Source organism: Leucopleurus acutus, assembly GCF_964270905.1.
Source record: "Leucopleurus acutus genome assembly, chromosome: 19".
Lineage (NCBI taxonomy): Eukaryota > Metazoa > Chordata > Mammalia > Artiodactyla > Delphinidae > Leucopleurus > Leucopleurus acutus.
In genome coordinates, this window is record NC_139161.1 from 45,815,827 (window position 1) to 45,842,333 (window position 26,507).

General features: G+C 45.5%; 1 protein-coding gene across 4 annotated transcripts in view; it reads right to left on the bottom strand.

Moving 5' to 3' along the window:
- Positions 1 to 5,954: 5,954 nt before the first annotated feature.
- The window catches only part of SSH2 (slingshot protein phosphatase 2), a 242,815-nt gene continuing 222,262 nt past the window's right edge, over positions 5,955 to 26,507 (bottom strand). For all 4 annotated transcript variants that reach the window (XM_082861024.1, XM_082861023.1, XM_082861026.1 and 1 more), the window contains 4 exons: positions 24,730 to 24,876; positions 21,226 to 21,426; positions 11,113 to 11,947; positions 5,955 to 8,959 (listed from right to left, as the gene is read on the bottom strand). In XM_082861024.1, coding sequence (XP_082717150.1) covers positions 6,872 to 8,959; positions 11,113 to 11,947; positions 21,226 to 21,426; positions 24,730 to 24,876 — 3,271 coding nt within the window. In that variant the 3' untranslated portion in view covers positions 5,955 to 6,871. The remainder of the gene's footprint in view (positions 8,960 to 11,112; positions 11,948 to 21,225; positions 21,427 to 24,729; positions 24,877 to 26,507) is intronic.

Here is a 26,507-nt window from a genome sequence, read left to right on the forward strand (position 1 = left end):
CAGTTTTTCTTCTCCCATCTCCTTTTCTCCTCTTTAAAGAGAGCCAGGTACTCCATTCTAGAGGTAAGGGTCTGGGACTAGGAAGCAGGAATCCTTTCTTTCCCTCCCTCCCTCCCTCCCTCCCGTCCATGTTTGGCTGCGTTGTGTCTTAGTTGCTGCACGCGTGTGGTGCGTGAGCTTCTCATTGTGGTGGCTTCTCTTGTTGTAGAGCACGGGCTCTAGGCATGCGGGCTTCAATAGTCGTGACACACGGGCTCAGTAGTTGTGGCTCGCAGGCTCTAGAGCGCAGGCTCAGTAGTTGTGGCGCATGGGCTTTGTTGCTCCACGGTATGTGGGATCTTCCCGGACCAGGGCTCGAACCCGTGTCCCCTGCATTGGCAGGCGGATTCTTAACCACTGCGCCACCAGGGAAGCCCAGAAGCAGGAATCCTTCAATCCATTCTGCCTTCAGTTCCATGACGTGGGTGGGGGGGGGGTGGTTGCTCTCCAGGTACAAGAGCAGGAACTTACAGGTGTTGTTTAGAGCTGGCATGGCTCAGCCCTGCCCTCTAGCCTTCTTCTGGCTGCCAAGGCCTGGCAGAGCTGGGGGTAGGTGGAGCCAAGGCACAAAGAGCCAATCAGTGGAAGAAGCTACTTGGACTTGGTGCTTTTCCTTGCTGTTATCCATTTGAACTGTTACCCATCTGAATAGCAATCCATAAAAGATAGGCACAGACTTCATCTTTCATAAAGCCATTTTCTGGAAGAGGTGGCCTGGCAACTTGGACATGATTTGGTCCATTTGCTTTGGCTAGAAAGCCATGACCGATCAGGGTCAGGGACTCCAGGCACCCCTAGAATATTTTGTGAGATGACCTTGCCTTCACCATCATGCACTCTGGCACTCCAGCCAGAGACCAGTGGTGTGCCCATCTCATTTGATATGGACGATCCAGACTGAAGCAGGCTGACGTAATTTTAGTTCAAGGCAGTGTTTTCTCTGGAAACTGAGCTTTCCCTAGATAGTAGGGCTGCTTTATATGTGATGAGTGGCACCACTAAATATCTCATGATGGGTCTGTGGAGGGGTGGGAGAAGTGGAGACCCCTCCCCCCAGCCTGTTTTTGTTTGTTTGTTTTTGTTTTTGGCCATGCCGCAGGGCTTGCGGGATCTTAGTTCCCTGACCAGGGATTGAACCCGCGCCCTCGGCAGTGAACGCACGGAGTCCTAACCACTGGACCACCAGGGAATCCGCACTGCCCCCCACCCCGCGCCCGTTTTAGGGAACTGCTCTTTGGCCCCATCTCTCTTCCTCTACTACTGACATCAAGTGCTTCTCTTCTCTTCTAATGACGGGAGAGGGTTAAGCTTTTACTTCTTTGGAAAGTCACGCCCTGTTTCTAGAAACCTTTCAGTGAACTGAGGTGCCTTGTGCCGAAAGCTCATGAACTCTATCTTGTTAATGTCCAGAGAATTCACCTACCCAAGAAATCCAGTCTCTGCTGGGGCGCGTCACGGCAGCTGTCCCAGAACACTTTGTACCACAGATGGTGGCGGAATTTTGGTCCCTTTGCTTATTCATTCTCCTAACGTTCAGGTGGTGACTTTGGCAAGAGCCTCTTTGACCAGGCAAGTTCCCAGCGTGGTCACTTGATTGGAGCCACACTGTCTGAAATAATCTTTAGTGATCCCATTTCCCATTCAGTCTTCATTTTGTGAGAGGTAGAAAGTTATATTTTTTCCCAGAGCTCAGCTCTCTCCTAAGGGAGGGAGATCAATCAATGGGAATTGCATCATGTTTACCATCAGTGTTCTCTTCCAATCCCTCCACCTTTAAGCAACCCCCTCTTTTGTTGCACTTGATCAAGTACACGTTTCATCTTCAAAATAAAAATTTATTCAATCTGTAACAAGAACATTGAATCTGCACATTTGCGCACAAGTTCACATTTAAAAACAGCGGAGCACATCAGTAATAAAAAAAACCTATGATACAAGTGGAACATCCCAACCACCAGGAAGATTAAGGAAGGAGATGAGACCACTCTTTATATTCTGCTTCAAACGCCTCAAAAAGGTCCCAGAGATTCCAGGGAGCACCTGCTTTATTTAATAAAATGTGAGCATAAAAGTTTGGGGTGGCCTGGGGCAAAGGTAACAGTCAGTGGGAGAGTCTTTTGGACTTGTTTTCTACATTTAGAACAAGTCCTACAAAATTAAAGTAGAAAGAAAGAAAAGGCACCTTAAGCTATGCCAAGCAAACCAAATTCCAATAAAACATAAAAACCAAACAGTTCCCTGTGGATTTACTGATTGGGAAACATTTCAGGGCCAGTTACCCAGCTTCCAGACTGGGTCATCAGCTTGAGTTAAGTAAGCCCTGGGTATTAGCTCTCCATGTGTGCACAGGATGCTGCCACCAGTGTTGCTGTGAGGACACAGATGGCAGCACTAGTCATATACCCCTTGGGACATCTTCAAGCTGATGAGGGATGATTCCAGTTTAGAAATCCTGTCCCAGATCTCTGGGGCACTGAGAAAGTGAGGCTGGTTCTCTTTTCATAGCAGGAGCCAGGCGCAGGCACCCTCCACTTCCAGGCCAGAAAAGTACAGAAGCACCTTGCAATAGCTCTCCATGGCATCAAGGGACCCCAAGCCCTGGAGAAGGGTTAGGAGTGTGCAGCTTCCTGCTTTGGTAGCAGGAGGCTTTTTCCTGATATAGCCGTCGGATGAGTCACGGCAGCAAATACACTTATGCCTAATACATGCCTTAATCTTTTAGTTTGGAAGGGAAAACAAATCCAAGATGTTTTTAAGTTGGATTGGTGCTGAAATAGCTAAAATTTCATCTCATCTACCATCAAAAAGCAAAACAAAATTAGACAAAAACAACACTAGCCATTCACCATTACAACCATCACTATAAGACACACCATCACTGAGGAAATGATGAATATTTCCATACAGAGTGTTGGATGGGAGTGCAAGACACGGACGGAAGTCAGCTCCAGGTTTTCCCCACTTACCCATAAGGCTGACCTTGCTCAGTGTGAGGACTCAGGATGGCCAGGGCTGGGTGCCTGGAGGAGGAATCTGAGCGGCCATCAAGATGATGCACGTTTTAATATTCACAATGTAAACAAAATATCCACAAACAGTTCAAAAAAGCCAAAGAATGGCTTTATTTAAAAAATTTAAAATGCCCTTGAAAGAGACCCTTTTTGCATAATGCTTTCTTAAAAAAAAATAGAGAGAGAGAGAAACAGTTCCCACAAAAACATCTTTACCAAACATGGCTAGATCACTTCAGAACTGAAATCCTCAGATGGAACAAATGAAGATTTCTGTGAGCTGCTATGTCTCAGAAGCTTCAGGTCTATCCAAGAGCCATCTGTCTGGGGCCCTTTAGCAGGAGGGGACCTCAGAGCCTGGGCTGTCATCCTCAGGCTGTCCTTGGGGCTCTTGGTAGTTCTCAAAATGAGGAAGAGGAAATACCAGTTGGGATAAAGGTACAGAACCAGGAAAATGCTAGATAAAGAGCCTGAAATGTTAGGAATGATCCTAAACATTCGGAATCTGAAAGGCAACCAAAATGAGGAGAGATGAGTATTACTACACTACTGTACTGTGTATCTGCTATAGTACAAACTACTCCTAAGTGTTTCTAAAATCAAAAAAGGGGTTTCTCTCCTTCCTACTGACCAGGTAACCATCCAGATTACAGCTCAAAATCTGTGTGCTCCTGGGGCTTTTATCCCATGCACCACAGTGTTACTTTTTACACACACACACACACACACACACACACACACACCCTCCAGAATAATTCTGAGTCAGACTATGATGGTTTTCAAAATAAAGAGAGGCACTGAGCGAGAGGTCCAAACTTTTCCTACTCACCTCTGTCAATCTACCAGACCTGCTGTTTCGGGTCTGGCTTTTCCATGAACAGAAAAGGGAAACAGGCCACCTGAGATTATCCGTTTGAAGAGAATAAAGTTTAGAAAGTTCTTGATAGGCCGTCATGTACTTCCCCTGGACAGTGCTCAGCTACATAAATAGCACAAGAACACTCAGTTTTGGGAGTCTGAGGGCTGGCAAAACCCTATGGCATGGCTGAATTACAGACCTTGTGTAGAGAATGTTTATTTAGGCAGGTAAAGTAAATGATAAAAAGTATAATTATTTAAGGAAAAAAGGCAGAGCAAGACCTCCTCTACTCTTTAAAAAAAAAAAAAAAAAAAGGTTTTGTTTTTCTTCACAGCGTTTGAGGTTCCCCCACTCCCAATCTTTGTTGTTCTTTAATGCAGTGAGAGTGAGCATTAAACACGGTGGCCGGGAAAAGAAGAGAGAACAGCGCAACACTGTCCCCTGTGTGTACTTCTTAATGTGAGGGATGCCACCATCTCAAGGGATTAACTGAGTGGACGCTACTCTCTTAACCTCCATGCAAAGCCTCCTCTTCCCACCCCTGCCACAGTTTCCTCTCCTTTCGCCAACATATCGGTGATGGAACTGCCTCAACAAGAAAGGGCAGTTTAGATGGATGAGGCCTGGAAATTCGTAACCCCGTCCTGCAAGCCTCCCCACACTGGAACATGCCACCTAGTAAAACATTTTACAACACATTAAATATCCCAGAGCCACAAAGCTGTGTGGATGACACATTTGAACATTTAAGGAAACTATTTAGGGACAGCACAGGTACATATCATTACTACACCATAAAAACACTTAAGAGCAGGAGGTTTCTGTCCAATCTGCCTCCTGGCAGTGATGTCAGACCCAACTACGGCCTCCACCCGGCAACCGGATTCACAGCTCGTCCACAGGTGGACGAGTGGCCTCAGTCCACCTTTTCTCTCTCCTTTGGGTCACCATACCACCTGTCCTCATCGAACTCTGGCCTCTGACATCACTTTGACAGTCTGTGCATCTTTTTCCTCTAAGTGCTGTGATGAACCCCAAACCTAAATCTTAGGTCTGTGCTCGGTCAACCTCTCAGCAATGGGGACAACCACCAAAGCAAACAGGAAGCAAATTTGCAAACCTCTTCAGTTTTGATGAGCTGCAGTGGTGTTCCATTCCAAGCTAAATATGTTTTCTGTAAGAAGCTGAAATAGGCTTGTTTACGGCAGGTGCTCCTGTGTTAATGACCTCCACAATAGCAGCAAAGCAACAGCATCCTAAACGCGGTCATTTAAGGGTGCCTGCCCTTGGCCGAGGCCTCCCTGCAGCCCTTCAGCCTAATCCATTAGGAGCTTCCACCCTGGGCAGCGGTAACACTCACATATACTCCCTGGCTCTGGTTCAGCTAGTGGTGAACAACCTTCTGGGATTTCAGTCTCAAAGAGAAATCAGCCTTCAGTCAAACTGTGATCTAATGGGAGCCTTTAGGGGTTTCTCTGAGGAGGAAGTTACTAACGCATAATTTGGCAGGAGCTGGTGATTAGAAGTCTCCATTTTAAAAAAAAAAAACCATCAATATATACTCTGCAGATTCCTACCAACACCCATCAGTCTTATTTCTGTGGTGTCCGTATGTTTTCCAGTTGCAGCTTTACTATTTCTTAAAATGGATAAGTCAAAAAGACCCTACAACATACAACATTAACAACAAAACAATGTACGAAAGTGACAACATTATGTACATAAGTACTGTGTATAAACTAGAGAAATGACAAATCTTCCAGGAAAAGGAAAAAAATCTTATGTCAAGTGTTAACAGTGATAATATTAAAAAGAAAACTTTGCATTCAATGGAGGTTATACATATGTAATGTAACAATTCAAATACCTACAAAATTAAAAAAAACAGGCAGCACTGGGAGAAACAGCATGAGGGAGGAAAATAAATTGGAAAAAATATGGCCATTAAACTTAGAAGGCCCACAGAATTATTCAAGTAACGAAAGGGTTAAAACCCTACATATGTATTCATTTTACAAGAACACACTGACTTTTAATTGCTGTTTTTCAAACTTGTCCCTATTGTGTTTTAGTTGGGAGAATGCTGCAGGGCACATTTCCAGGGGATGGGGGGTGGGGTGGGGTAGGATGACCACCTGTGTGGAGCCCGTCCACCTGGAAGATACTGGGCAGTGGTGGTCTCTCCACCCCCAATTTCACCTCCTTCTCTTCTTCTGCTTTCCTCTAGAGAGGACCTCTCAGAAATCCTTTGGAGTTCATTTTAAATTTAATAAAATTCTTTGCTTGGGGTAAAAAAGTATTTGCTTGATAAGTTTACAAAGCCAGCCAATTATCATGCCTTTTTGTAATGATACACTCTGGAGACCAGGAGAAATGAATTCTGGAAGACCCTCTTTGAGAGCAAAGCAGAACCTGCCCATTTCGGCAACTCCAAGGGGCTGGGGCTGGGGCTGGGGCTGGGGCTGGGGCCCAAGTCTGAGAGCATGCTGACGTTGGGCTGCCCCCTTCAGTGAATCCAATGCATCAGGTCTGGAGACCTAACCATCATCACACAGGCCTGGGGCAGCATTTCCAATTCCCAGCTTCAACCCCACCTTCCCCATCTGCTTCCTTCCTCAATCAAGCAAGCATGCCTTCCCTCAGGGGGCAAAATGAGGAGCAGGTGGCAGTAGACTGAAAAACAGCAATTTGCCTTTGATAAAGGTGTTCTTTGAAAATGAGTATTCTTTGAGGTTTGCATTTTCCAAAAATAAAAAATGATAAGATGGTCTTGCCGTCCAAATCAAACTCTCTCTCTCTCTCACACACACACAGAGGAAAAAAACCAAACCCTGCATGCGCCAGGAACAGTAAAATGACCAAAGTATTATAAAATTAACCAATAAAGTGCATGTTCCTTACATATTACACCTGCCCCTTTTACAAACATTTCTTTCAGAAAGTCACATGTAGAGGCTCAGAATCACATGGTATTATAGAAGGGGTTGGTTGTCCGTTTTTTATCATTTGCTTTTTTCAGTCTCCTTAGGGGGTGAGTTCTGCCGTGCTGCTGACGGGGCACTACAGCCAGCCCTGGAGCTGGGCCTGCACCCTGCAGTCCCTGGGTCTGTACCAAAGGAAGGCCTCCTTCAGAACTAGTCAATTCAGGTCCTGCCCTGGGGAGCAAACACTGCTGACTGGAACCAAATTCTTTGGCATACTGTACAAGGGGCCTCTCCACCGGCTTGCTCTGTGCGATACACTCTGTTGTTTTGAGTTGCTCTATGAACCACTTGGTGGGCTCTAGGTTCTGGGGAGCATCTGGGTTTTCTGGGGGCTCCTGGGCCTCCATTCCCGAGCCCATTCTGAGGAAGGGCTGAAGCAGTTTGAGATGAGGGGACTCAGAGCAGATAGGCCCCCTCTCCGGTAAACAGTCTTTACAGAGGTCCAGGTAACCTAACTTGGCGAGGGAAGCTGAACGCCTCATTTGCGATGGTTTGGGGAGCCCTACCTGGGAAATCTCTCGGGGCTCGATTTCTTTAGCGCGTTCCTTCACCCCACTGGGGCTGTGACTGAGACCCTTTATACCGTCACTACTAGGGCTGTGTGGGAGCTGACAGGCTACAGGTGATGGGTCCAGTTTTTCTTGCTGCTCCCCAACACTGTCACCGAGTCTGCTAATTAAACACAGGTCTTCGCTACTTACCTGGGAGCCCTGATATGGCACTCCACTGCCCCTGGAGAGGGGGCCCTCCTGACTTTCCTCCCAGCTGCCCTTCTCCGCAGAGGGCTCATTGTCTGTGGTGCTGCTTTGCTCTGTGAAGCCTTCCAGGTGAACCACCATCTGGGGATGCAGGTAAGCCAAGCTGGCACCAAGTACGTGGGCTGAGTGACTGACAGAAGGCGCTGCCGTCTCCAGGGCAGCTGCTGGGCTGTTGCCCCCGTCTCCAGGGCTGCTCAGGGTGGGGGCTGGGTGGGCGGGCCTGCCGTGCTCAGGCTCGGGAGAGGAAGAGTGAGGCAGAGGTAGCGCTCTGGGGTGCAGAGAAGCCTGGTCGGGGCTCAGTGTCCGGTTCAGATTTTCATCCAGTGCACAGAGGACAGTAACGGACTCCTCCACTTTCACTTTCCTCAGTCCCTGCTCCCCACTCTTTTCGCTGGTGGCTGTTTCCCCCTCTGGCCCGTGATCAGGTGTCGTGACTGTGTGGGTGTATTCAATGATTTCTATCTTCTTGGGAAGAGGCAGAGGGACTGCTGGTGTCTCAGGTCCCTGGCATGAGACCGAAGTCCTCTGCTCCTTCAGGACTCCTTCCCGCTGTGTTCTGGGACCTGACCCTGGGCACTTCTGAGGAGCTGGCAACGGGTGAGACTCCGGCAGCTCGGGTGCTGGAACGATGGCATGCTGCTCAGAATGGGGTAGGGAGCCAGCCTCAGACCCACTGCATTTCCCTTTGCCCTTGCTCGTCTCTGGTTCCCTGGGGACAAATGCATGTTCTAGGGTGGCTTCATCACTCCTCCCTTTTGATGCCACATCTGCCACAGAAGAAGAATCATTCTTGGAATTCTTACGAGTGGACAACGAGGCACAAGCAGGGGCAGCACCGTACTGCTCCTGCTCCTGCCGCAAGCGCTCCTCAAACTCCAAGGTGGCTCGCCTCACGGACCCGGGGCACCACTTGGCACCCGGGGGCATCCCTGGGCCCCAGAGCTCTGGCTCCCCCTCAGCTGGTTCCTCTTCCTCCAACTCTGTGGTGGATGAGTGTGCCACTGGGCACCCTTCTGGCTCCCACTTCCCTGAGTCTTTGGCTAGTTCAGGCTGGGCTGTGCAGGAACCTCCACTCTGCTCCAGATTTCCAGGTTTGTTCTCTGCGGCTTGGGCCCTCTCAAGGGGCAGCTCATGGACGATGTGCTTCTTTGGTGTATGGCATGGAATGGCTAGGATGTCGCCTTTCACTTGAATCTGTCCAACTCCTTGACTGATGGATTCAATCTCAGTGACGATTTCTTTGACTGAAATTGCATTTTCTGAGTGAGACTGCATGAAGATGTCTGGACTGACCAGTTCTGAGATTGCCTAAGAAGAGAAAACAGTGAGATGGTTATGGCAAACTGTAATCTAATTGAAAATGCCAGATTTTTTGCTTACTAATCCTCTGATCCAGGAGAACCTTCTGGCTCTCTGAGGACACAAATCATGGAGTGCCTGGGACTGTCCTCTGCCTGGGGTTGTATTCTGTTCTGTCGTACAAGAAAAAACCGGATTCATCAAAGGCAGAGATAAAAAATTAGTCATAGGTTGTGTCACTGTCTAGTAAACTTGTGTTCTGTTGACTCAAATAGGATTCTAATCCAGTATCTTGCTCCAAAAGTAAACAGCAAGTAGCCTTGGAGGCTCCTATAATCCTTATTTTCCTAAGACCATGAGCCTTCAGGATTTAGGCCATACTGGGGTAAATGAAACCTTTCCTCTCTAGCCTATCCCCTTCCACTTTGATCCTAACTTGGTTCAAGGGGAAGAGTTCCACTGAAGGGCTCAGTGGCCACCTTAAATATGCCCAGTGTTAGAGGAAGCTGGATGTCTGATTTGGAGACTCACTGCTCTCTTCTGTCCTTTGTCTTGCCAGCTTTCGTCCACATCCTCCCACTGCTTCTCCCAGCAGCCGCATCCCAGCACATGGGGGCACTCTATATCTGACTGCACAGTTCCTAGGTTTCACATGGCTTCTTCCTTGGCTTATGCAGCCACGTGCCCGAGCAAACTTAGAAACTGCGAATCTGACATTTTAGTGTTCCACCAGTTACATATTCCCAGATGGGTTTAGAACAAGGCCAAAGAAAACTGGCCAATGCAAAATCAAGTCCTACTGTAAAAAAATAAGAATTTCAAAATTTAGAAATGGCCCTTGGACATCTCTTAAAGCAACATCATTATGACCATCAATCTACTTTGTTAACATTTTTATAAACCTTCAAGGTACAGTATTTCCCTAGGAATTGTTCTTGTCTTTCTCCTTCGAAAAGAGTCAGAGCTAGTACAAACTAACAAGATCAGTTATGCCTTTGGGAGAAATCTGCTGGGACATCAGGCAGAGGCAAACTTGCCAAGGCTGGGAGAGAAGCCACAGCGGGCCCAGTGTGTGCATGGGCTGCGGAGAGAGTGCTCATATGACCAGAACTTTGCAGAAAAGCTATTTCTGTCAGAGCCACTACATCCATTAGTCCAAAGGAGAGCTCAGGCATTCTGATTTTCCCGGTAGAAACGAAATAGAGGCATAGCTTTTGGGGAGAGGAGAAGACAGAAGCAGAGGCAACAACTGCCCTGGGGTAGTTAAGAAGAGAGAGGACAGATGAGGAGTGAACGAGGTGGTAAATGTAAGTAGACAGCAATCAGGAGATGTCAAGAATCTAGTCAGCTCCACTGAAATCGTGAAATGACTTCATTTATGTTAGAGTAAATCTGTCCCCACTTGCTTCCCAATTACTGTATTATACTGACATAAGATGCCATTGTTTTTTAAGATGCAACCCAATTTCAAAAGTCAAAATGAGAATAAGTGTGAGTCTTAGAGTTGATGATATATAGTAATTCTTTCCCTGGTCTGAGACGGCTCATAAGAACTCATGCCACTGAGACGAATCTTGGGATTCTGTCTGCTCCCAAATCATTTCCCCAAACCATCCCTCAATTCTTGAATACCACAGCGTCTGCAATGAGGAACAATTCAGAGATGTTATTAATAGCAAGAACTCAGCATGGGAATCAGTTGCTACTCCAACAACTATTAACACACGTCTAGTCTTTGAATTTTCTGAGGCAGAAAGAATTTCCCAAACAAATCCATCCTCTCAGAGAGACACACGTCTCACTCAGGCAACAGATCAGTCCCTGGCACCTCACTGTTGGTGAGATTTGATCTGAACTGCGGAGGTCCACAGGGGACCTTCTCCTTGGTCAGGCAGGACATTTGTTTTGGCTAATCCCTTCTTCCCTCATCCCCTCTCAGAAGTGCTTCCAATGACACCAAAAGCCTGGAAAGATAAATTCCTTGAAAGGCAACTGATTTAGAAAAATATTTAAACCCTAAATTTTCACGCCAGACTGTCTCTCTCACATCGCCTTCCTAAATCTTTAGCAACATCAAAAATACAGTGAACATAGCGGAGTCCCAAATATTTTGTCATTAAAGAGAACTTCATTAGGCATAGAACTATAAAGACAGTTTTTACCTTTGACTGTTCCTCATCTATTGAAGATTCTTCAGATGCGTGGGGAGTATTACTCAGAGAGCTGCTTCTCTGGTCATCAGCGGTCACTTCGGAAGGGGCTACTTCGACCACTGACAGTCGACAGCTCTCGCTCCTTCCTCCACCCAGTTCCTCCATCCTTGAGTGAGAAAAAGATCGGGCCCGGGTTTCTTGGGAAAGCTCTACAAACTTCTCTAGCGCGCTAAAAAAGTCAATGCGATCTGTACTGAAATCTGAGACTTCAGCCTGGCAACTGGGTTGGGGGCTCGGTGAGTCAGGATCAGGGGACATGGGGAGATCTTTCAGGCGGGATGTCAATTCTTCCATGGGCAGTAAGTGGACGTTCATGTCTGCTTTCAGTGCATCTGTCTCCAAATCTTCCACTGTTAAGTCTGGGAACTTGTTGGCCATTTCTGGGTCCTGTCCAGGTTGGATTAAGGCTTTGGATGCATGGCAGTTGTCAAGAGGGAATTTTGATTCATTGAGACAACACCCTGATGAGCATCCATTGATGTCATTTAGGTTTAATTCATCTTCAATCTGTCCGGCATGAAATTCCCTAGAAGTAAACTCCAAGCAGATCATTCTTTCTTTGGTACACAGGCCTTTCTGATTTTCATCCTGTGGGACGACATGTTCCACGAAGACGGGAGGTATGGGTGGGTGACTCTCCATGGTCTTGACCTCGGCAATCTGGTCTGCTGAGGTGGTGATCTCCTTCTTGTTGAGTTCTAGTCCTGCTTTGCAGATGGGTTCGTGGTGGTCCGAGAGGTCACTATCTGAATGAGATCGCCAGAGCTTGTTATGCCGCTGTTTGCTGTGGAGGACATACATAGGAAACGCCTTACTCTGGTTTGTGAAAACAATCAATACCCTCCCAGGAAACTGCTCCCAGATAAACTTAACCTGCAAGATGCTTTGTTAATGCCCAATGGAAGTAGGTAATCAACAGCTGAAAAGAGGCTCAATTGCACTAACAGCAAACAACAAAAACAAATGAATATGAGATCTGATTTTTTACTATCAGACTTATAAGAGCTAAGATAGCCAGTTAGCCACTGGCCATTAACAGCCAGTGTTGATGATGGTTTGGTCAAACTAGCCCTCTCATAATACACAGTTGATAGGAGTGTGAACTGTAGAATTTTAAAGAATGAAATCTGGCAATAGCTCTCAAAATCTAACCCTTTAAACAGCAACTCTCCCTTTAAAATTTTTACTTGGAGAAATACTACTATGTAAGTGGCACAAGGCTATACATATAAGGATGTTTACTGTAATACTGCAACACCAAAAAAAATTTATTTATAGTCCATACACTTATATGAGGCTATTAAAAACAGTCAAGGGGACTTCCCTGGTGATCCAGCGGGTAAGACTCCGCTCTCCCAATGCAGGCGGCCCGGGTTTGATCCCTGGTCAGGGAATTAGATCCCACATGCCGCAACTAAGAGTGTCCTCATGCCGCAACTAAAAGATCCCATGTGCCACAACTAAGACCCAGTGCAGACAAAATAAATAAATAAATATATTTTTTAAAGTTAAAAAAAAAAACAAAACAGCCAAATATTTTAGTGGAATGATGTTCAAGGTACACTATTAAGTGAAAAGCATGTTGAACACATGCTTGGAATAGTCAGTTCCCATATTAGAATAAGTATAGTGAAATATCTACAGAACATCACCAAACTGGTAACAGTGTTTTTTTCAAGGAAGGCAGGGCTTTTACTTTTGGGGAGGGCTTTACAGTTCTACACTCTGTAGTATGTCTACAACTTTTGAATTAAAAAAATGAGCCTGATTAATATTAATAACTGGGGGGAAAAAAACACAAAACATTATCCAAGTAATACAAAGAGAAATAATCAATTGGAGCCCATTATAAGTTCTCATAATTGGGATAAAGAGCTGATATAGGATTAATCACTGATGTGGAAGTGTGAGGAGGGTGGTAATCCTTCTTGAATTAGAAAGCAAAGAATAGGGAGTTCCCTGGCGTTCCAGTGGTTAGGGCTTAGTGCTTTCACCACCATGGCCCCGGGTTCAATCCCTGGCTTGGGAACTAAGATCCTGCAAGACATGCGGCGCAGCCAAAAAAAAAGACAAAGCAAAGATGAGGCTAGTAAATCTGGAGAAAAAGGTTGGTAACAGAACGGAAGAGGATAAGCGTAAAGTACAGGACCTTTCATGAGGATCTGTGGATAAAAACCATCAAGCTAAAGTGACCCCTGGAAAAGGAGGTGGGCCAAAAAGACTATATGCACACATCCATCCTTTGGTTGAGTTTATGGAGAGAAGGTCTGATGAGATCTCATTTCAAACCACACTCTAACAAGGAAGCACAGTTCTCAAAGCTCCAATGAAAAAGAGAAAGGTGGCCCTGTGGCTGGGCAGGGAACAGGTCGCTAAATGTGGCATCTGGGGGTATGGTTTCCATGACTTACAAGCTGATGAAGAGCTACCTCGCCGCAGGGTGGAATGGAAACAGCCCAGAACAACTAACCCTGGGCTCAGGGCCATACCTGCCTTGGCTGCCTGTGAATCTCTGCCGAGTCACACGCCTGCACTAATGTGAACCCCTGTTTGTGCTCAACTCTGCACCTGCTCTCAGCTCCCCCCTGCCTGCCTGCTGCTTGGGTGGGGCTCTCTCTGACTCAGGCCTGCCCAGCAGAAGGGTGCTTTTCTGGGTAGGGCGCAGGTCAATTTGTTTATGAAGACAAGCTATAATCAAGTAGCTGGGTGTAAGGTGGGGTTTTCCCCCTTTCCAAGCTGCACGAACTCCAGCCACCCCTAGGAGGAGACAACGTATCACACACCCCAAACGAGTGAGTGGCTGTGGGGAGGGGCAAGCTGACTGGTTGGATAGGTGGGCCCGAACTGTACTTTGTGACCCGCGGGTGCCAATGTGCTCCCCTTAAAGCTTCTTCTTTTTCATCTGACACCCTCCCTGTTCCCTGACCTAAATAGGACTGTGTTCTCCAGTTTCCATCCCTCACCTATCATGAGGATGTTCAAACCTGCACCAAGTCCTCTCAGCCACCCACCAAGGCAGGACAAGTCCTGTGATGCAAATCACTGGGAAGATATCTCAGGGAGTAGCTGTTCTCACCCTAATAGTAAAGAACAGCTTATCTCATCAGACAATAGGCAAACGGGAAATTTTCATGATCCCGAGAACCCTCCAAAGTATGTTTTAAAAAAAACTGCCTGTAAATCACTAATAAATTGAGAGGGAACGAGAGACTGATGTTATGCTAATAGGCACCAACAGTGCAAGTCTCAGAGAAAGTAGCTGACGTCATAGCTGCTTTACCCAGCAGGGATTTCCTTCTCTTCTTGGGGAAGATATTCATCAGAAAGTATTGGGTCAGGGCTCTGGAATTAAACTGACACCTCTTGTAAAGGAGAAAGAAAAATCCCAATCCAAAAATAAGTCTGATTCTGCTGCCTTTTTCATTTTTGCAGTAAAACCTGCAGGGAGAGTGGCAGGCGGCTCTCTGACATAGTCATGATACTCATTACCACAGCCTGTGAAGCACTGCTATTCCGTGTGGCCCTTCCTGATTCCCCCTTCTCCTCCCAGTGCAGGGGTTAGTAACCAATCACCTGAACTTTGTGCTTATCATTCCCTCCCTTTTCCTTATTGTGTCATCGCATGTTTTGTTCTAACAATATATAGCTTAGTTTGTATGTTTTGAATTTTACATAAATGAAATCATACTGTATGTATTCTTCTACAACTTTTTATGCCTAACATGTTTTAAGACTCATCGATGTGTGTAGCTGTAATTTCATAGAGTGTAGTGAATATGCCACAATTTATTATTCATCCACCCTGTTGATAAGCAGTTTTAGCTATTACGAACAACACTGCCATGGACATTCTTGTGCCTGGTGCACACTTTGGTTTCACAAAGGTGTTAAATATAGGAGGGGAAAAAAGGTGGGTCACAAGGCGTATGTGCATCATGAGTTTTACTTGGTGTCACCAAACTGTCTCCCAATGAAGCCCTTTCTCAAGCCAGTTTATTCTAATGCTCCGTCACTGGTAGGAATAGGTATAAGACATTAGATCATATCTGTTATTTTAAACTGTTAATGTTTATATTCAGCTGACTCCCGCGACCTATTCCAGGTAGGCAGCAAGTGCCAGAAAGAACTTCAGAGCTGGTTTGTGGCCTGGATGATGCAAACAAGTCTCAGGTTCTTGTCCTCCTTGAGTGGCCTCTGACCTGAATTTGGATTCACGTAAACACACTGACACACGTGAGATGACTGGGCCATTCTGGGTAAGAATTTGCCCTTTTACTTAGTAAATGAGCAAGAAGGAAAGCTAAATGACAGGATGCACATGATGTCCCATTCTCTTGCCTCCACTTTCTTTCTTATTGTTAGATGTTTGGTAAAGTACCAGCTCTGAGAAAATTACATAGAGGAAAATACTGCTAAAAATGGAGTATCAGTTGCAGTAAAATCAGACTATTTATGGTTACTTCTTAGGGCATTAGGCAGCCTGTAGAGAAGAGGAGAAGGAAGAGAAGAAGCATCAACAATTGAGCATTTTCATGCACTGTGCATGGTCCTAAATACTTGAAGATTATTTCACTGAAAAGCTGTTAAGAAAATCCTTTAAACCTTACTTGTGATTGGCTGTCACCTGACCAGGAATCCATGTCCTCTCATTCTCGGGTTCCCTCCTGCTGGCTGACCATTATGTACCAGCTAACTAGACTTCAATGTCTTCACCAGCAAAGCCAGGGTGAAAGACAGCTCTGTCTCCTCTGGCCCTGGTGACAGGGACATTCAAACAATCAAAACTAACATCTATGAGGACATGTATCACGAACTCTCCCTGGCCACCACCCAGTTTTTCTTCCTTGCTCCTTATACACTGGAACCTAATACCTCAGACACATGGTCCAGCTCGCAGATGCATGAAATCTGAACTTGTCTAATAGAACATAAATCTGCCAGATATCTAAACGATCCAACTCCAGAATAACAAACAGGGTTGCTGGTAGTTTAATGGAGGGTTTCAACACACACACATGCACACACACACACACACCCCTCCTCCTGCCCTCACTCCCATCCCCCGGCTATAAAAACAGAAAAAATAAAATTAGATATGAACAGTATCAGTGCCTTTATGATACCCTCACTTTTAGGTCTAAAGGAGACTATTAAATATTAGTCTCCCTGAGGCTTAAAGACATACTAAAAGATGCAAAAAGTCTCTTGTATTTCAGAGGGACTGTCACTGTTTGGTCCACCCTCTCACATTCTGATTAAGAGACTGTAACCAATTCATAAATCACTACAGGGGCCTAGAGTCACTTTGTTAAACTTCTCTTCCACCAAGAGGTCAAAGTACCAAGCTAATACCCTCAAACAGAGGGCTGCCACCTCACGTTAAGCACCCAGTGCCACTCTGGACAACCAATGGTGCTTGACAATGCTAGGATCAGAGCTCTATCTCTTTGGGAAAACCACCATGTGCCTTCTGGGAGAAGATATGAAATACAAGATATCTAAGCACCTGGAGAGGAAATGGAATTTCTTTGCAAATACAATGAGTGGGATTTTCCCAAGGCCTTTCCTCTCTTGGTGACCTAAGCTGCAAGGCTTGACAGAGCTTCAGACCGTCACAGGAATCTGGGGCTTCTCCTTCTTTGCTCTTCTAAGCAGACAGACCCTGGAGCAGTACTCTAGGGCTGGGCAAGAGTCTGAGAGGCCCAATCTACTCGGCAGTCAGCCTGGTAGGTAGCCTACAAGTGCTGTTTCTTGACAACACATCATAGATTGCAGACCCTAACAGCTATATACCCAAGAGGCATTCCTACTCTCTTTCCTTACTGGCAGAGGCCTGATTTGGTTTGACTGTTCACTGCCCCACAGTTTCAGGGAATGTGGCACTTCCTTAGCACCAGAGAGTGAATGTGAATTTGTTTTAACCAGTCCAGGAAATTCTATTTGCCTACCCAGTGCTTGGTTTTAAGAATATGACCCAGTCCTGGTCAGTGGTTCTGTGGGGGTGGGGTGGGTGGGTGGCAGTCTAGTGGGGAGCTTCTGGGAAAAGTCTTCTCCTCTAATTGAGATGCCCATTCTTTCAGCCAGACGCGGTGGAATTTACATGTAGATGCCTAGACATGTGGCAGATATCTGGCAATCATGAGGCAAATTCAAGGACCAAGCTATTAACTAAGCAAGGGAGAACACAAAGTAGAGCAGGAAGATGAGAGCACCAAAGTCCCTGATTACATCCCCGAGCCCATTACAGTCTACTTCGGTGCTTCTTGCTACAAAAGAAGGTAAATGGTCCAACTTTTTTTTTTTTTTTTCCTTTTTGCGGTACGCGGGCCTCTCACTGTTGTGGCCTCTTCCGCTGCGGAGCACAGGCTCCGGACGCGCAGGCTCAGCGGCCATGGCTCACGGGCCCAGCCGCTCCGCGGCATGTGGGATCTTCCCAGACCGGGGCACGAACCCGTGTCCCCTGCATCGGCAGGCGGACTCTCAACCACTGCGCCACCAGGGAAGCCCTGGTCCAACTTTTTAACTACCTACAGCTGGGTGCTGGTTCCTGCCGATGCACTCTTCAGCCTTTCTACCCTGCTCTCTGCCCTGGAGGCTGACGTATGAACCACCTCCACTGGTCCCCTTGTCTTCGGACTTCCACAGGGTTTGGCTAATGGGGAGCCCCAGCAGGAGACTGGAGGGAGGAGAGTGAAGGCAGGCCTCTAGTCCTGTAGCTCCTTCCCCGCAGGGCCACTCTGGCTGGCTGGGTCCCCTGACTGAAGGCTACTGCTCCTCTCTGAAGGTGCCTTTTCTCCAGGAGTCTCCGTCCAGGTTCTAGTAACTGCGCCATCCCTCTCTGGGCCCAGGAGCTATTACCAAACAGCCCTGCTGATATAAGTTCCTTGATTCCACTACAGTCCTACACCTTTGTAAACAGTCCCTTTATAAAGTCTTCCCCATAAAATCTGAGTGTGCTGCTTCTTGCTGAAATCCCAGTTGATGAAGATATTCTATTACTTGCAGCTGAAAGCAGCCTAAGTGACACCCCCAGCACTAGATTTTAGTTTTTAAAATTCAGGAAACATCACAATACAGAAAATTCCAGGACACTTCCATTCCAGTTTCTAACACAGTTAGTGTGTCTGTTGGTGGCAGAAGGCAGTGGCTAGAGGAACTGAATGGCACATGCGTGTGTGTTCTCTGGGTAGCCTTGCAGGAGGGGCTTCATGAGAACCACATCTGAATAACCCTTAAGGGTGCATAATATACATTATATACACTTTTATTTACAATAACCCTGTGAGCTAGGTCTCTTGATTTTCATTTTATAGATGGGGTCAGGTGAGGATCAGAACTGTGCAAACTTCTCAAAGTTGCAGCAAGGGGGTGAACCAGGAACGGAAACCACATCTACTGACTCAGATTCTGTGGTTTTCTCACTCCCCAGGGCTTGCCCCTCCCTCCGTGAATCAAGACCAGGAAGGCAGGATGGAACCAAAAGGGAAAGGGAAGAGGCAGGGTGACTTGTGGGTTTATGTTGCCCTTCTTATCCTCATCTAAGATTTTTCTGAAATACCTTTAACATCTAAGAAAAACTACATACGCTAAAAAAAAAAACAAAAAAAACACCACCCCAACCCAACAGCTTGCCTGGGATTCCAGAAAAAATACTGAAATTGGCAGGACACACAGTATCCTTCCTCTCAACGGGTCACGTGAGGACACTGCCTAATATCCGTCATGTGTGCGTCTGGGAATATACAATATTTGTGTCTCATCCAACCCTCAGATGCCTCTTTCTTGTGCCAAAAAGAACTTCTCTGTCCTACCTTCTGATGTAATCTAAAAATGTCATCAAAATCTGGCCCCAAAGACCTACAAATTCTTTTTAAGTGGAGGAGACTTCAGTATCCTCCCAGCCTCCTAAGAGAATGGCTCAGATGAAATCATGCCAAGTACTGAGTAAATGGGAGGGGTTTTTTAGTGGAAACCGTAATGCTATGCTGTGGCCACATTTTCACAATACTTCGGCGGTGGGAGGGTGGTCACTCTGCCTGGTTAGGCTGGAAGGCTATTTACCATTTTGTTCAGGGGAAACACAGCCCAGATTCAAGAGTCGAGACCAAGTCATGAGACTCACTGGAGTCAAACTCTGGCATCAGCCCCGACTGCTTCTAGGCAGCAGTGCCTTCACCCTAACAAAACCACCTAGAATGTGCCTACATGGAAAAACAAAGCAAAATATGGTACTCCACGGAACTACAGCATGTGGCATCTCAGGAAGTTGATCCTTGAATTCAGTTTACTAAGAGAGTAAACTGAATCTTTTTCCTGAGATCAGCTGAAGGTGGCTTTCACCACCAAAGGGTAATAAAAATAATGTAGTGAAATTACTCATTTTATAACCAATTACCAAATTACTGTTGAAACACCCAGTTCTTATTGATACAGGAAGATGTTCAAGACCTAGTACTGGGTAGACAGAGAAAGACAAATACTCTATGGTGGTATCTCTTATACATGGAATCTAAAAATGCCAAACTCGGAGAAACAGAGTAGAGTGGTGGTTACCAGGGCATGGGTGGGGTTGTTGAGGGAAATGGGGAGATGTTGGTCAAAGGGTACAAATTTCCAGTTATGAGATTATAAAGTTCTGGGGATTTAATGTACAGCATGGCAATTATAGCTAATAATACTGAATCATATACTTGAATGTTGCTAAGAGAGATCTTAGATAGTCTTACCACAAAAAAGAAACGGCAGTTATGTCAGGGGTTGGAGGTGTTAGCTAATGCTACAGTGTTAATCAGTTTGCAATATGTAAATGTATGAAATCAATACACTGGACACCTTAAACTTATGCAATGTTGTACATCAACTGTATCTCAATAAACCTAGGGGGAAAAAAGGAACAGTGGCAGTTAAGTGCAGTGTAAGTGCTCAATAAATGCTGCCACAGTTTAAAAAAAAAAAAAAAAGACCTAATACTGGGTGAAGAAGTAAGGCTGAAGAACAGGTTTTGTGGAAAAAAAAAAAAATCCATCAATATATGTGATAAGAGGTAAGATAATGTCAACTGCTGTCTGTGGTTATTGAGTTTCTAAATGATTTCTCCCTTTGTAATTTTCTGCATTTCTGCAAAACATATATATATAAAATCAGATTAAAAGATCTTAAAAAAGAAAACAAGTGAGCTATTTCTGGGAAGCCCCTTCATACCTCAAATGGGTTATATATATCCCAATTCTACAGATTTGTCACATGACCAGAATTACTGTTGAAGGTTCAGTGAAACCAAGCACTGAAAAGAAAAAAAAAAAAAAATGCCCAAAGCAGCAGCAGGTACTTGTTTTAAGAGAATGGGCCAGGGACTTCCCTGGCAGTCCAGTGGTTAAGACTCTGCACCTCCACTGCAGGGGGTGCGGGTTTGATCCCTGGTTGGGGAACTAAGATCCCACATGCCACGCGGCACCCCCCCCAAAAAAAGGGCCAAAAATTTTCTAAGAATTTCAGCTAGCACTACCCTGGAAGCAATCAGTATCCATTTTGATAAGGCAGCTGCATCTGGCCTTAGAAGCTGTTGAGAAGTATTTATTAAAATCTGCACCTAGGGCTTCCCTGGTGGCGCAGTGTTTGAGAGTCCGCCTGCCGATGCAGGGGACACGGGTTCGTGCCCCAGTCCGGGAAGATCCCACATGCTGCGGAGCGGCTGGGCCCGTGAGCCATGGCCGCTGAGCCTGCGCGTCCGGAGCCTGTGCTCTGCGACGGGAGAGGCCACAACAGTGAGAGGCCCGCGTACCGCAAAAAAAGAAAAAAAACCTGCACCTAATTGAGATCTGAAATAAGGGAACAGTATTTCCACCCTTTAGTTTAATGTCTTTAGTTTAGATTAAATGCCTAATCTTCCATGCTGATCTTAAATACTGGTACTTAATTTTTAAAAACTAGATGGATAGAGGTTTCAATTTTCAAATCCTATCACACACTTAAATTAGGTGTGAACTAGCTGCAGAGGACATTTCACTGTGCCCTGGGGAGCATAAAGGAGGGAAAATCTGAGAAAGTCAATTAAGGACTCACCTTGCCAGCAAGATCCCCTGGTACTCTTCCAGCTGTCTCATGAAGCTGGGGTTGGGCTTGGTCACTGTTCGTCTTTCCTTCACGTAGTCATAGGCTCGGTCCAGATTCCAGCCATACTCCTTCATCGCATAGGCAATCACAGTGGAGGCTGAGCGACTCACCCCCATTTTGCAGTGCACAAGGCATTTAGATCCGTGTTTCCTAGTTTGGGGGATTGAGGTAAGGAGGAAAACACAATAGTGAGTACACTTTGAGAGCTAGGTTCTAAATGTGTCCACGTCTCCTGTCTGGCCTGTCCATTTTCTTGCTTTGTAATTCACCCCACCTTAGTGCACTTGTGTGCACCTCTAATCAAATGTGTGGGGCAATTCTGGTGCACTCAAACGATATTCAGTGTTAATATTAAGCTTCTCTAGTTCATTCAGCAAACATTTATCAGGCATTTACCATGTTTAAGACAATGTGCAAGGTCTGGGATGCAAAAATAAGTAACAGTTTTTCCCTAAAGGGTAGGACTCATTGGGAGAAGTAGACAATTAAAATTCAAAAAGGTAATTGCAATGACAGTTGGTCACAGAGCACAGAAGGAAAATTTTCTATTTAGAGACTGGAGCCCATTTTGTGTGTGGCTGGAAGCCAGTCCTCTCAGCCCCAGGGGCACGTTGACGGCTGGCATGCTATTGAATTACAGGTGTGGCAGTGATTCATCTAATTTACCCAAATGTTGTGAGTTGCTTCCAGTTCCAGTTCCAGTAAGAGTTCTGTCCCGGGAGGAAAGTACAAACCAAATGAAACTAACTCTCCTCTCTACTCAGATGTAGCCCTGGATATTACTTTTCACAACACTTTTCACAACCCTTGTTCTGTCTAGGGACTGGCTATATAACCCGTGGAGCTGGATGGGACCATGTGATGTACCACATGGCTTTCTCAGCAAGGAGGGTGGAATGAATAATTAGCTGTTTTTGTGTTTGTTTTATGGGGTGGAAGAAAGAGAAAACAAAGTCACCATAAAGTGACACTAACAAACAAAACTCCGCAGTCTTATGCCAGAGCTCATTACCTTGGATCTGAGCATTACTCAGCTATGCTAATTCTGCTAATAACACAGTGTCTGGCCCAGAGTAAGCCTTCAAATATTTGCTAAATGTATGAACAAACTTATGGATCTCCTGATTACATCTGTCAGTTGTAAGTAGGAACAACATTTTAAAATCTGGAAAAAAGAACATTTACTCTTATCACTAGTGTACGTGGGCTGGAATCCTTCCCAAGTGGTTATTCCAATAAATTAAAAAATGCACACGTCAGCCTAACAGGGGAAATCTATTCATCCACTCACTCACTCTATTACAGGAGACAAGCTTCCTTCCAGAAGCTTATAATCCTTCTGCTGGAGACAGACACACATGAATGAGTTAAGCACCAATGCAACGAGGCATAAGGTTAAGTGTCAAAATGAGAGGGCCAGCCAGATAAGCTATGGGAATGGAGAGAAAGGTCTGGAATAAGTGAAACAGTCTCAAAGGAAAGGTACAATCTTAGTGTCCTATGGTTGGTGCGCATATGCGTCTCTGTAAGCTTAGGTGATTCCAAACGACTAGGACATGTTTGTTTTGCTTATGGCACCACAGAGTTTTCACTTAGACTCCAGCTGGGAAGCCAAGTCACAGTGACGCAGATGGAAGTTCAGACATGTGCTCTATATTTTCCCATCAAGCTCTGACAACTTTAGTACATCGAATTTCAGGTCTATGCCTGCAGGCACAGAAGGTGCTCAAACTTGGACAATCTTAAGAAAAATACAATTATGAAATCGACTCCTATGAAAACATTTCTTCATTTTGAACTGGGCTTTTTCAGTGGATGGCTTCTAACTCAGGTAATGAAGGATCTGCAGTTAGTTCTCACCTAGCCCAATTTCACCTTTCAGGTTCATTGCCCACCCCACCCCCTCACTTCAAGTGCTAGATTGTCCAAATTAAGCCCAGCATCACATTAGGAATGCTAAACTAGAGTGGCCCTGAAAGTGTGGAGTCCTAACCACTGGACCGCCAGGGCCCTGATTAGGGTGAAACACATGAGGTGCCCAGGGTGCCACTTAAGGGGAGGCACTCACTCTGAGACGCTGACCTATACTTGCAGGACATGGAGAGTGCATGCCTCTCAGTAAATGTAATGTGGGCGCCTCACGTTATCTCCCTCTAACCCCAGCCCTGCTGAAATCAAGTCTTTCTCTTCACTAGGACTGGGGCCTTGCCTTGATCTCTAGCCTCTTTGGCTGTAACCCTGACAACTTGCCTAGTCTTTTCCAGTCCCCTTTCCTTAAGGAACTAGACTATTCCCATATACTTGATGGAATGAAATGAGACATGATCTTAGGTTCAAGTCCTGTCTCAACCACTAGTTAATATCTCTGAAACTCATCTCTGCAGTCTGTCCTCTTCTGTACAGAAGGAAGACAGCATATGCCTCTCTGGGTTTTGGAACGTACAGGAGAGAATATGTGTAAAGTACATGGCACATAGGAAGCATGCCATGAGTGGCAGAAACTTCAACAGTATAAAACAGTCTCTCAGGTACTGGTTAGAGACTGAGAAAATGGGCTCAGAGCTGGAGTATGGGGATTCAGGACAACTAAGAGGAAGCATTTCCTGACCATGTAGGTCCTTAAGTGAGATGTGGTATCATTCTTGAAGGAGGACTTTAAAAACAGAAGTGGGAATTCCCTGGCGGTCCAGTGGTTAGGACTCCACGCTTTCACTGCTGAGGGCCTGGGTCTTCTGAGTGTCACCCCACCTGCAGAGGGAATGTGGCCAACATGCTTACTGATGGTTTTTTCTACTGAAGGGATAAATAGGACTGGCACAAAAATCCCCAGGGACTTAAAAAATCAGTGTTGATATATTAATACTAATACTAAACACTAAATTAATACTATGGAATTGTTTCACTAAAAGGACCAATTAATTTAAGGAAGATAACAACAGAAGGGCCAGAGGAAAAATTTCACTATTTAGAGTAGCATAAAAGTAAAGTAAAAGAATGGGAAAAATTTTCCAAAGTGTACTGTTTCTCTCCTTGTCTTCAGAGAGCAGGATCAAGTGTTCCACCTGTCTGGAATAATTTCTATTCTATAACTTTCAAGTGTCCCTATTGGTAACTTAAAATTCTTCCTTCTCTCATTCAGAATTTCTCTATTTCAGAATTTCTTCCTTCTCTCGTTTCTATTTCTTTCACTGCAGCTTGAGTTTATTTTCTCTAATTTTGTGCTCAACGGAAATAGCCAACATGAGATCATCTTCCAGGGGCTTCATCGACTTAAAGCAAAAGTACTAAGTCACTAGTCATCTTTTTCCTAGTATTAAGAGATCTCAGTCTCCTTTTTTCTCTACTTCCTTTCCTCTGAGTATCATCAGTAAGTTATCTACAGCTTTCAGACCCCAACCATGTGTGGTGCACAAGGAAGAGGGGTCAGAACGTGTGTGTGGGACCATTACTCACTTTGCTTTAGAGATGAATTTGTAAGTGTCATTCCAGTAAGCCAGGAGATCCGTTGCCTCTTCATCATATACCCGAATGTTGTGATACTCAAAGACTCCTGGGAAGAAGTTATCTATCTCTCGAGTGACATTCAAGATATATCGTACCCTGTGAGGAAACCAAGGGAGATCATGAGCCCTACTACTCAGGCGAAATCCAATTCCCAGCACTGGAATTTTTCTTATTTAAAACTTGCTTACTCCTGGGCTTCCCTGGTGGTGCAGTGGTTAAGAACCTGCCTGCCAATGCAGGGGACACGGGTTTGAGCCCTGGTCTGAGCCCGCATGCTGCGGAGCAACTAAGCCCATGCGCCACAACTACTGAGCCTGCGCTCTAGAGCCCACAAGCCACAACTACTGAGCCCGAGTGCTGCAACTACTGAAGCCCACGTGCCTAGAGCCCGTGCTCCACAACAAGAGAAGCCACCGCAATCAGTAGCCCACGCACCACAACTAAGGGTAGCCCCTGCTCACCACAACTAGAGAAAGCCCATGCACAGCAACGAAGACCCAATGCAGCCAAAAATAAAAATAAATAAATAAAAAACAAACTTGTTTATTCCTGAGGCTGAAATTAAATACTAAAATATTGAAGAAAGCTAAAAAAAAAAAAAAACCCTAAGAGGCTATCCTTATTTAATACAGAAATTCTATAACAGGGTCCTGCACATACCTGGGTATCAGGGAGTTACTGAGAGAAAAGCTGTCTACCAAGTTCAACATCTATATTCCATTTTCAGTTTGTGTTTTGTTATACAATCTCATCTTTCAGTCTTTTGAAAATATGCCTTGCATTTTACTCCAAAGAATCAACTTGAGGCCCATGATCTGACAATTTCTCTGCAGTCACTAAAATCACCAGCAACAAAATTTTTTGGAAGTCATCTGTATTAAATCAGATTATTAATATGTACCTTAAGAAAAAAAAATAGAAGGAAACATTCCCTCCTATCTTTCTAAATGCCAGGTTGTCAGTCTTTGCTCTATTACTCTCCTTAAACTACATGAAGGCAAGTGAGGCCAGGCTGGTAGGGTCAGAGGAAAGTTGGACTTAAAGCTCTCTTAACTCTCTAGGCTGCATTCCTGGCTGCTATGGCAGCAGATGTGTCTGAGAGTTCTCCCAGGCTTGCAGAAAGTGGTTTCTGTATCAAAAATTTCTTTTGCTATCTCTCTTACTGTGCAATCTCAATAAATGCTTCGGTTTAATCTGCCAAAGGATTACCTTTTCTCAGTGCTGTATGGACTTAGACACCACTGTTGTCAACTCCAACAGCACAGCACAGACTCACTCATTTCCCTCTGCAGAAGCTGCTTCCTGGCTTCCCTGGTGGCGCAGTGGTTGAGGGTCTGCCTGCCGATGCAGGGGACGCGGGTTCGTGCCCCGGTCCGGGAGGATCCCGCATGCCGCGGAGCGGCTGGGCCCGTGGGCTGTGGCCGCTGGGCCTGCACGTCCGGAGCCTGTGCTCCGCGACGGGAGAGGCCACAGCAGTGGAAGGCCCGCGTGCCGAAAAAAGAAAAGAGAAGCTGCTTCCTTCTTAGAACCACACGTGGGGTTCTACAAACCCAATCACTGAAGTCAGAGAAATGACTACAAAAAGGGAGAGCCAAGCTAACCAATTCTGTGGTTAAGGTCAAGCAACCAAAATTTTTCTGGGACATGGTTTGAATCTGTTTTAACTTAGCATCAAAGTTCATTACTAGAAAGGATTTTTTCTTTTTAATTTAAAAAGCAAGCTGGGC